This window comes from Palaemon carinicauda, chromosome 9 (genome assembly GCF_036898095.1).
Source record: "Palaemon carinicauda isolate YSFRI2023 chromosome 9, ASM3689809v2, whole genome shotgun sequence".
Taxonomy (NCBI): Eukaryota; Metazoa; Arthropoda; class Malacostraca; order Decapoda; family Palaemonidae; genus Palaemon; species Palaemon carinicauda.
In genome coordinates, this window is record NC_090733.1 from 117,162,668 (window position 1) to 117,175,127 (window position 12,460).

Genomic DNA, 12,460 nt, shown 5'->3' on the forward strand with positions numbered 1-12,460 from the left:
AGTTCCCTTTTTGAGAAACCAAATTACAATAGACTAAAGTCTTTACTCCATTTCTTTACCTAATCTTCTACCTCATCAAATTATGAAAATAAGAGAGAATGATAAATGTATCATTGGCAACATTATGTTTGTTGCATAAGTGCATACAGCAAGAATAACAACAAAGTAAATAAAAGGCTGTTTTATCATGAACAATAGAATCGAACAACAACTAGAACATTGGATCATTGAATCGAACAACAGCCATTACTATGAACAATCGAATCAGATAACCGCGGTGCTATGATGAACAGTCAAATCGGATAACAACCTGTTTTGTTATGAACAATTGAATTGGATAACAGCAGTTTTGCTAGGATTTTAACCATTGTAGGACAGTAAACAAGTGCCGTAGTTATGTTACAAAGTTAGGCAGAATAAGATAGATATATTTTTACATTACTGTATACCTTTTAACCTACCTAAGGAGAACAGGTGCTCAAGGAAATATACTGCTAGGGTATAAATAACCACCTTTAGATGAAGGTGAGAAAACAATACTCATACCAATCAGGCTATTTGGAATCGGGGTAAGAAGTGTCCGAAACTGGAGAGAACAAAGAAAAATTGGTGGAAACTCCTCCTTGCAAATATGCAAATCACAGAATTAAATGTTAATGGTAGAATTTAGAAGATAACAACTAGGCAATGTGTGTGGAAGCTGAGAAAATTGTTTTGTTGTTACAATCTAAAAGCAGGCTTTATGAAATGTGATAAGATAAAATTATCATTCCTGAGTTTATAGGAGGTGCCGCATGGTGTATTCGGCTTATGAAAAGGTAAACTAAATTTCAAGAAAATCAAGAGTACATAGACGAATTTTATATCAAGTGTGCGATGCAACCCCCTTGAAATTAGCTTCAAAATTAGTCTTCAAAAGTCACATGATACGCAAGTATATACAGTAACTACTATACAAGTGAACTGAACATAGCATAAGTAGTTTAATCAGGGATCTTGGCTCACACTCACCTGGCCAGAGTAATGGCTCTCAATGTAATTACTTTATCATAACTTCACCATTTTCCAAAAAAATCACGTTTTATCAAATTCAAAACTATTACTGATGGGGTAACAAGAAAAACCCATGCCCATACAACTCTTCAGGATCCAAGGTTAAACCACGCACAAAAGTTAATGCATCTTAATATAATATCTCAACATTAAAGAAAGGTCATCAAAAAGTAGATACCTTGGGTACATCTGGGATGGTACCTTGGCTGTTCCAACTACCTGGCTTTTGTGGCAAGTGCTGAAATATGTCAGAAGTGAGTCACAGTAAACCCTTAAGAAGTGTATTACTCCATTAAATAAAAGGTTACTTTACTTTAATTTTTTTTTAGATATTTCATGGAAACATTATGTAGCAACTGTTATTCAAAAGAAAGAAAAATTAGAAAAAATATTATCTGTACTGTATTAGGACAAAATTAACTTCCAAAAGAATTTGGTCTTGGGTATTGAACTTTTACATCTACTATTTATATTCTTACTCAACTGTTTAACTAATTAAGATGGTCATTATTTTGTGTATTGGAAAAAGACCATCTAGGGGAAAAATTCATTATGCTGACTGTAATGCTGTCCCAAGCAAAGGCATTGCAAGGTTAACACTACAACAAAATGTTGCAAGCAATGGATAATCTTCCTTGAGGTGCAATATTAATTATATATTTTCTTAGTCTTTATTGGGGTAACAAACTGTGGTCCTAAGATTTTCTCATGGAGGCTGTTACTGTCTTCTCTGTCCTAGTACCCTTGTATCAACATGTAAGGAAGAACTCAAGTGTAACAAGGAAGGCCGAGTCGGCCTTCCTTGTTACACTTGAACCCACCAAAGCACTTCTTGTGATAAATTTATCTGGTAGCAGAGACACTACTGACTAAGAAGTACAATCAATTGCCAGGTAAATGGTAACACCTTCAGTCGTATGTTTACCAAGGGTAACCCTTTTTCCAGTTGCCATATGTGCAACCTGAAGTCTTCTTTTAGCTCTCATCATTGAGAGGAAAAAATTACCCCCTGAACTATTACACCAAGTACAATAGATTTTTAGAGTTACAGTTAAGAGAGAGTTTAATGGATGCCTTGCCTTGTCTTTACTTGGGCAAAGGTGGTACAGTGGTAGCATAGCTGCTTTCCCACCAGTTAACACTAGTTTTGTTCCCGACAATCACAAATGGGTAGGTGATAACTAGATAATACTTTTCTCCAGTTTTTTAGTGGCTAGGGAAGCAGAATTTGATGAAAAGCAGATTCTTTCTTTATTAAGGTTTGCCTTGTCCTAGTTGCAAGTTGTAGTTTTCTCCCAACTAAATCACAAATACAGCACAGGCTTGGCAGTTACTGATTAAAGCCTTTCTTGGATGCTTTCAAGAACTTTGCCAAAGAATAAAATTTGACACTAGATGGCAGGTCTTAGCTGCCTGATATCCATTAGGAGTGGATATCAAGGAATTTTGTTTTTCAACTGTCTCACTGTCCTTGTACTGACCCAATATCAAAATCCTTGGTGGACAGAGCTTAGGATAACGCAGAGGCAATAGGTACTCAGCCAATAGGTCTGCTATGGGGCAGCATTACTGTAACATACATATATTCAGAAATTACATTTGAGGAATGTCTTACAAATTCATACCTTAGGTGTTTCCGAGGCAGTATCCTCAATGTTGTAAACAATAGGCTTGAGTACTGGACTCTGAAACATGTCAAAAGTGCTTCAAGAAAGAAAATATTCTCGATTGCTGCAAAGATGTATAAAAACAGTAATTTACCCACTATAATATGACATCAACTAACAAAGTAAACATAAAAATCAAAAGTCCCATGGCAAAACCCATTTTCTGGGTTATAACATTCTTCACACAAAAAGTAACTTCAAACAAAGATGAACGACCTTATAGGTAGAAGTCAAAAAATTTTTTTAAATTAAGACCATCCCACATATCATACTAAGGTAATTCCAATGTTGAATCATTACTGTTGCAAATGACAGGCTTCATTGTTGAGCCCCAAAACTGTCATAAGATACTCAAGACCAAGAATCATGGAAAATGAACATCAACCTAAGTACTTTCTTTCTATCAAACGATAGGTCGTTATCTTTACATCACTATATATTAAACAGCAAACAAAAAACAAACTACTAAACAAGCGTTCATTTCCAACACTTGTCAATAAATCATTTCACAACAGATAATACACACTGATGCAGTATTATTTGTTATTTGTTATATTGATTTCAATATATCTACAAATTCCAAGTTTTTGACAGTGTTAAGTATCAAAATAATAAATTCCAATGTAATACTTATATTCTGTTTTCAAAAACTCAGATTCCCCAAGGCTAAAATAACTAAAGATTCAAATAAAAAGCTCAGCATTGAGCAAAGACTATCAAAATTTTAAAGTTTTGAGCAAAGATTATTAAGATATTCATCCCTTTAGCAAATCTACAGCAATATCCTTCGTGTTTTAACCAAATAGATTCCATGATATGTACTAGAATAATTGACCTGACACCGGCTTGAATAAGAGGTGAACTTTGGAACAAGGTAAAGGTAACAAAGATGGAGAGCTAAGAAGGAAATTACCAATTTCATTGGATGAAGAGTAGAAGAAAATAGCACTGCACATGAGATGGTGGGGTCGAAGGGACACTGCAAGGAACCTTTGGTATCAGCTATGGGGTTCCTTGCAAAGCAAAATGTGAGTGTAATCACCAATCTATATATCTATTGAGAGTACAAAGTTTACTCTTAAGACAGGAATGATTTTCAATATTTGTAAAAAAATTAAACTAATTACCATACCAATAAAAATCTAAATAAAACAAAAAGTAATTAAAATGTTACAATTCTAAAGGAAAGATCATGACAAATTTCATACCTTGGGTGCTTCCAAGACAGTACCCTTGTTTTTCCAGCCAACAGACTTTTGTGGTAAGACCTGAAATGGTCTGAAGTGAGCTATGGCAAGATTGTAATTGTAATGTTATACAGTAATCCAAACTAAAACATTTCTTTTACACCAAGGGCATGCAACATTTCTGTAAACTGAATACGATAAAGTTTTATTCATATATCTATCTACAGTATATACTCGCGTAACGTCCGATCTCGCATATAGTGCGACCACCAAATTTATACCCATAACCAATTATTTCTTCATGTATCATACGAGTTCCCGTTTTGAGAAACCAAATTACAATAGACTAAAGTCTTTACTCCATTTCTTCAACTAATCTTCTACCTCATCAAATTATGAAAATAAGAGAGAATGATAAATGTATCATTGGCAACATTATATTTGTTGCATAAGTGCATACAGCAAGAATAACAACAAAGTAAATAACAGACTGTTTTATCATGAACAATAGAATCGAACAACAGATAGAACTTTGGACCATTGAATCGAACAACAGATATTACTATGAACAATCGAATCATATAACCGCGGTGTTATGATGAACAGTAAAATCAGATAACAACCGGTTTTGTTATGAACAATTGAATCGGATAACAGCAGTTTTGCTAGGATTTTAACCATTGCAGGACAGTAAACAAGTGCCGTAGTTATGTTACAAAGTTAGGCAGAATAAGATCGATATATTTTTACATTATACCTTTTAACCTACCTAAGGAGAACAGATGCTCAAGGAAATATACTGCTAGGGTATAAACAACAACCTTTAGATGAAGGTGAGTAAACAATACTCATACTAATCATGCTATTTGGAATCGGGGTAAGAAGTGTCCGAAACTGGAGAGAACAAAGAAAAATTGGTGGAAACTCCTCCTTGCAAATATGCAAATCACAGAATTAAATGTTAATGGTAGAATTTAGAAGATAACTAGGCAATGTGTGTGGAAGCTGAGAAAATTGTTTTGTTGTTACAATCTAAAAGCAGGCTTTATGAAATGTGAGAAGAAAAATTATCCTTCCTGAGATTATAGGTGCCGCATGGTGTATTTGGCTTATGAAAAGGTAAACTAAATTTCAAGAAAACCAAGAGTACATAGACGAAATTTATATCTTGTGTACGATGCAACCCCATTGAAATTAGCTTCAAAATTAGTCTTCAAAAGTCACATGATACGCAAGTATATACAGTAACTACTATACAAGTAAACTGAACATAGCATAAGTAGTTTAATCAGGGATCTTGGCTCACACTCACCTGGCCAGAGTAATGGCTCTCAATGTAATTACTTTATCATAACTTCACCATATTCCAAAAAATCAAGTTTATCAAATTCAAAACTATTACTGATGGGGTAACAAGAAAAACCCATACCCATGCCCATTAAACTCTTCAGGATCCAAGGTCAATCCACACACACAAAGTTAATGCATCTTCATATAATATCTCAACATTAAAGCAAGGTCATCAAAAAGTAGATACCTTGGGTACATCTGGGACGGTACCTTGGCTGTTCCAACTACCTGGATTTTGTGGCAAGTGCTGAAATATGTCAGAAGTGAGTCACAGTAAACCCGTAAGAAGTGTATCACTCCATTAAATAAAAGGTTACTTTACTTTAATTTTTTTTAGATGATATTTCATGGAAACATTATGTAGCAACTGTTATTCAAAAGAAAGAAAAATTAGAAAAAATATTATCTGTACTGTAATAGGACAAAATTAACTTCCAAAAGAATTTGGTCTTGAACTTTTACATCTACTATTTATATTCTTACTCAACTGTTTAACTAATTAAGATGGTCATTATTTTGTGTATTGAAAAAAGACCATCAAGGGGAAAAATTCATTATGCTAACTGTAATGCTGTCCCAGGCAAAGGCATTGCAAGGTTAACACTACAACAATATGTTGCAAGCAATGGATAAACTTCCTTAAGGTGCAATATTAATTATATATTTTTTTAGTCTTTATTGGGTTAACAAACTGTGGTCCTAAGATTTTCTCAAGGAGGCTATTACTGTTTTCTCTGTCCTAGTACCCTTGTATCAACATGTAAGGATGAACTCAAGTGTAACAAGGAAGGCCGAGTCGGCCTTCCTCGTTACACTTGAACCCACCAAAGCACTTCTTGTGATAAATTTATCTGGTAGCAGACACTACTGACTAAGAAGTACAATCAATTGCCAGGTAAATGGTAACACCTTCAGTCGTTTGTTTACCAAGGGTAACCCTTTTCCCAGTTGCCATATGTGCAACCTGAAATCTTCTTTTAGCTCTCGTCATTGAGGGCAAAAAAATTACCCCCTGAACTATTACACAAAGTACAATAGATTTTTAGAGTTACAGTTAAGAGAGAGTTTAATGGATGCCTTGCCTTGTCTTTACTTGGGCAAAGGTGGTACAGTGGTTAGCATAGCTGCTTTCCCAGCAGTTAACACAAGTTTTGTTCCCGACAGTCACAAATGGGTAGGTGATAACTAGATAATAGTTTTCTCCTGTTTTTTAGTGGCTAGGAAAGCAGAATTTGATGAAAAGCAGATGCTTTCTTTTATTAAGGTTTGCCTTGTCCTAGTTGCAAGTTGTAGTTTTCTCCCAACTAAATCACAAATACTGCACAGGCTTGGCAGTTACTGATTAAAGACTTTCTTGAATGCTTTCAAGAACTTTGCCAAAGAATAAAATTTGACACTAGATGGCAGGTCTTGGCTGCCTGATATCCATTAGGAGTGGATATCAAGGAATTTTGTTTTTCAACTGTACCACTCTCCTTGTACTGACCCAATATCGAAATCCTTGGTGGACAGAGCTCTGGATAACGCAGAGGCAATAGGTACTCAGCCAATAGGTTTGTTATGGGGCAGCATTACCGTAACATACATATATTCAGAAATTACATTTGAGGAATGTCTTACAAATTCATACCTTAGGTGTTTCCGAGGCAGTATCCTCAATGTTGTAAACAATAGGCTTGAGTACTGGACTCTGAAACATGTCAAAAGTGCTTCAAGAAAGAAAATATTCTCGATTGCTGCAAAGATGTATAAAAACAGTAATTTACCCACAATAATATGACATCAACTAACAAAATAAACATAAAAATCAAGAGTCCCATGGCAAAACCCATTTTCTAGGTTATAACTTTCTTCACACAAAAAGTAACTTCAAGCAAAGATACACGACCTTATAGATAGAAGTCAAAGAATTTTTTTAAATTAAGACCATCCCACATATCATACTAAGGTAATTCCAATGTTGAATCCTTACTGTTGCAAATGACAGGCTTCATTGTTGAGCCCCAAAATGTCATAAGATACTCAAGACCAAAAATCATGGAAAATGAACATCAACCTAAGTACTTTCTTTCTATCAAACGATAGGACGTTATCTTCACATCACTATATATTTAACAGCAAACAAAAAACAAACTACTAAACAAGTGTTCAGTTCCAACACTTGTCAATAAATCATTTCACAACAGATAACACACATTGATGCAGTATTATTTGTCATTTTGATGAATCTTAACTTTAGGTCACATTGATTACAGTATATCTACAAGGTCCAAGTTTTTGACTGTGTTAAGTATCAAAATAATAAATTCCAATGTAATACTTATATTCTGTTTTCAACAATTCCGATTTCCCAAGGCTAAAATAACTAAAGATTCAAATAAAAAGCTTAGCATTGAGCAAAGACTATCAAAATTTTAAAGTTTTGAGCAAAGATTATTAAGATATTCATCCCTTTAGCAATTCTACAGCAATATCCTTCCTGTTTTAACCAAATAGATTGCATGACATGTTCTAAAATAATTGACCTGACACCGGTTTGAATAAGGGTGAACTTAGGAACAAGGTAAAGGTAACAAAGATGGAGAGCTAAGAAGGAAATTACCAATTTCATTGGATGAAAAGTAGAATAAAATAGCACTGCACAAGAGATGGTGGGGTCGAAGGGACATTGCAAGGAACCTTTGGTATCAGCTATAGGGTTCCTTGCAAAGCAAAATGTGAGTGTAATCACCAATCTATATATCTATTGAGAGTACAAAGTTTACTTTTAGGACAGGGATGAATTTCAATATTTGAAAAAAATTTAAACTAATTCCAACACCAATAAAAATCTAACTAAAACAAAAAGTAATTAAAATGTTACAATTCTAAAGGAAAGATCATGACAATTTCATACCTTGGGTGCTTCCAAGACAGTACCCTTGTTTTTCCAGCCAACAGACTTTTGTGGTAAGACCTGAAATGGTCTGAAGTGAGCTATGGCAAGATTGTAATTGTAATGCTATACAGTAATCCAAACTAAAACATTTCTTTTACAGCAAGGGCATGCAACATTTCTGTAAACTGAATACGATAAAGATGTTTCATTCAGATATCTATCTACAGTATATACTTGCGTAACGTCAGATCTCGCATATAGTGCGACCACCAAATTTATACCCATAACCAACTATTTCTTCATGTATCATACGAGTTCCCTTTTTGAGAAACTAAATCACAATAGACTAAAGTCTTTACTCCATTTCTTTACCTAATCTTCTACCTCATCAAATTATGAAAATAAAAGAGAATGATAAAGGAATCATTGGCAACATAATATTTGTTGCATAAGTGCATAACAACAGCTATTACTATGAACAATCGAATCAGATAACCGCAGTGTTGTGATGAACAGTCAAATCAGATAACAACCGGTTTTGTTATGAACAACTGAATTGGATAACAGCAGTTTTGCTAGGATTATAACCATTGTAGGACAGTAAACACGTGCCGTAGTTATGTTACAAAGTTAGGCAGAATAAGATCGATATATTCTTACATTATACCTTTCAACCTACCTAAGGAGAACAGGTGCTAAGGAAATATACTGCTAGGGTATAAACAACAACCTTTAGATGAAGGTGAGAAAACAATACTCATACCAATCAGGCTATTTGGAATCGGGGTAAGAAGTGTCCGAAACTGGAGAGAACAAAGAAAAATTGGTGGAAACTCTTCCTTGCAAATATGCAAAGCACAGAATTAAATGTTAATGGTAGAATTTAAAAGATAACTAGGCAATGTGTGTGGAAGCTGAGAAAATTGTTTTGTTGTTACAATCTAAAAGCAGGCTTTATGAAATATGAAAGAAAAATTATCATTCCTGAGTTTATAGGAGGTGCCAGATGGTGTATTCGGCTCATGAAAAGGTAAACTAAATTTCAAGAAAACCAAGAGTACATAGATGAATTTTATATCTTGTGTACGATGCAACCTCCTTGAAATTAGCTTCAAAAGTCACATGATACGCAAGTATATACAGTAACTACTATACAAGTGAACTGAAACTCATAAGTAGTTTAATCAGGGATCTTGGCTCACATTCACCTGGCCAGAGTAATGGCTCTCAATGTAATTACTTTATTATAACTTCACCATATTCCAAAAAATCAAGTTTATCAAATTCAAAACTATTACTGATGGGGTAACAAGAAAAACCCATACCCATGCCCATACAACTCTTCAGGATCCAAGGTTAAACCACGCACACAAAGTTAATGCATCTTAATATAATATCTCAACATTAAAGAAAGGTCATCAAAAAGTAGATACCTTGGGTACATCTGGGACGGTACCTTGGCTGTTCCAACTACCTGGCTTTTGTGGCAAGTGCTGAAATATGTCAGAAGTGAGTCACAGTAAACCCTTAAGAAATACATTACTCCAATAAATAAAAGGTTACTTTACTTTGATTTTCTTTACAGAAAATTTCATGAAAATGTTATGTAGCAACTTATTCAAAAGAAAGAAGTTAGAGAAATTATCTATACTGTAATAGGACAAAATTAACTTCCAAAAGAATTTGGTCTTGGGTATTGGACTTTTATGTCTACTATTTATATTCTTACCCAACTGTTAAAATAATTAAGATAGTCATTATTTTGTGTATTAAAAAAAGGCCATCTAGAGGGAAAATTCATTATGCTGGTTGTGAGGATGTCCCTCCCAAAGGCTTTGCAAGGTTAACACAAAATATATTGCAAGCAATGGATAAACTTCCAAAAGGTGCAATATTAATTATATATTTTTTTAGTCTTTACTGGGGTAACAGACTGTGGTCCTAAGGATTTTCACATGGAGGTTATTACAGTCTTCCCTGTCCTAGTATCCTTGTATCAACATGTAAGGAAGAACTCAAGTGTAACAAGGAAGGCCGAGTCGGCCCTCCTTGTTACACTTGAACCCACCAAAGCACTTCCTATGCTAAATTTATCTGGTAGCAGAGACACTACTGACTAAGAAGTACAACTAATTGCTAGGTAAATGGTAACACCATTCGTTTGTTTACCAAGGGTAACCCTCTTTTCCCAGTTGTCATATGTGGAAGCTGAAGTTTTCTTTTCTGCTCTCATCATTGAGGAAAAAAAATACCCTTAACTTTACCTCAACTATTACATCAAGTGCAATAGATTTTTAAAGTTGGTTAGGAGTGAGTTTAATGGATGCCTTGCCTTGTCTTTACTTGGGCAATGGTGGTACAGTGGTTAACATAGCTGCTTTCCCAGCTGTTAACAGAAGTTTTGTTCCCAACAATCACAAAAAGGTAGATGATAACTAGATGATGGTTGTCTCCTCCTTTCTAGTGACTAGGAATGCAGAATTTGATGAAAAGCAGATGCTTTCTTCATTAGGGTCTGCCTTGTCCTGGTTGAAAGCTGTAGTTTTCCCCCAACTAAATCACAAATACAGCACAGGCTTGGCAGTTCCTAATTAAAGCCTTTCTTGGATGCTTTTAAGAACTTTGCCAAAGAATAAAATTTGACACTAGATGGCAGGTCTTGGCTGCCTGATATCCATCAAAGATGGATATCAATGAACTTTGTTATTCTACTGTCTCACTTTCCTTGTACTGACCCGATACCGAAATCCTTGGTAGACAGAGCTAAGGATAATGCAGAAGCAATTAGTACTCAGCCAATTCCTCAGCCAATAGGCTTGTTATGGGGCAGCATTACTGCAGCATACATACATTTAAAAATTACTTTTTACTCTAAAAGGTTTTGATTCCAGCCAGTTCCCTCAGGGTGGTTTATCTCGGTTAATGAGTGGCAGACATGAAAACCCTTCTTAGGTTCTTCTGGATACTCCCATAGGAAAAAGATGGGGAGACAGAACATAAGCGGTAATTTTTTGGTCCATTTTGTCCTAAGTTCTTCAGGAGCTAGGCTTCCCGGTTAAATTTTCAAAATCAAGACTAGTCCCAGCAAGTCTTTAGGTGGCTAGGCATTTATTGGACTATGTAAAAATTCACACTGGGCCTTCCTATAGTTTCTCAGAGAAGTCTTATCCATAGTCAAGAGTTTTCCTTTGGAGTTGTTCTATTTCCATCATGGAGGGCCTGCAATAATTTCTTTCCTCATTGACCCACTCAGCTCGGAAAGGTTTTCGGGTTAAACATTCCTTATTATACCTTTACTGCAAAAAAGAATTCTCACAGACCTTGGAACTCACCATTTTAATCCATTTTGTCCCTATACCCCTTCCTATCATTCTTCATACAGGCTCAGTTGTGTTGGATATCACTTATAGGATAGCTATGTGCCTGGGAAATCCTACTCTCGGCTTATATCACTTCACCTAAATATGTTGAAGCCTCAATCTAAGCGAGAACTTTTATATAAAATCTTCATCAAAAACTACAGTTACCTGTTGTCTCAGAAGAGGACATCTTGTTAAAAAACCATAAAAGTGGTTATCCTTCCTTTCATGAAGTATCTTCAGGAAGGAAACCTGCTCCCCTAACTAGTCCACCTTTAGGAATCCCTCAATGTGATATGGATGCCTTGCTTATGCAAACAGCCTTGAATACAAAGATCAGTGATTCTTTAGTAAGAGCTTCAACATTGTTCTGGATCTTCTAATGGAACTACTTGCAACAGCAGAGAACCACAAGATCTGCTCCACATGGGTTCAAGTGTTAATTGTTGCGCAGTTACAGTAGATGCCTTGAACCACAATGAACCAGATGATCACGGATTTGAAGGTTTTAAAGATTTTATCATCCTTTATGGGGGAGAGCTGTGATCGTGGTAGAAAAATGGCTGAACAGTCCACAGTTGGCTTACACTCCAGCTTCTGTGACAAAAATCTCGCCCTTTTTGGTCAGCATAGCTGTACCAGAAAGTAGAGAGCAAGGACACTTCCTTCCTACTCAGACTAAAAAAAAAAAAAAAAAAAAAATTTATCACGCCTGATATTCCTTGACAGTATCAATGGGGGAGGCCTCTTGGCTAATTTCATACACACTTGATAAGCTGTAAAAGGTTTTCTTCTTCTTCCAAAAGAAAATATGAAACAGTCAATATGGGAAGCTTGGATGGTCTTCCTTAGGGACAGGACCCCATGCTGGTTACCTCTGACTTCTTGTCTTCTTTCTGGTTTAGATCTTGTATGGAAGGTCTAGGCATAAGGTATTTATTATACACTATGTCAACAAAATCCAAG

At 35.3% G+C, this 12,460-nt stretch overlaps 1 protein-coding gene across 50 annotated transcripts in view; it reads right to left on the reverse strand.

The window, feature by feature from the left end:
- The window catches only part of LOC137647080 (calponin homology domain-containing protein DDB_G0272472-like), a 216,226-nt gene that overhangs the window by 128,877 nt on the left and 74,889 nt on the right, over positions 1-12,460 (reverse strand). For 42 of the 50 annotated variants that reach the window (XM_068380251.1, XM_068380280.1, XM_068380266.1 and 39 more), the window contains 7 exons: positions 9,569-9,628; positions 8,154-8,213; positions 6,888-6,947; positions 5,445-5,504; positions 3,929-3,988; positions 2,679-2,738; positions 1,232-1,291 (listed from right to left, as the gene is read on the reverse strand). In XM_068380251.1, coding sequence (XP_068236352.1) covers positions 1,232-1,291; positions 2,679-2,738; positions 3,929-3,988; positions 5,445-5,504; positions 6,888-6,947; positions 8,154-8,213; positions 9,569-9,628 — 420 coding nt within the window. The remainder of the gene's footprint in view (positions 1-1,231; positions 1,292-2,678; positions 2,739-3,928; positions 3,989-5,444; positions 5,505-6,887; positions 6,948-8,153; positions 8,214-9,568; positions 9,629-12,460) is intronic. The other 8 variants (XM_068380286.1, XM_068380273.1, XM_068380256.1 and 5 more) reach the window with 6 other exon arrangements.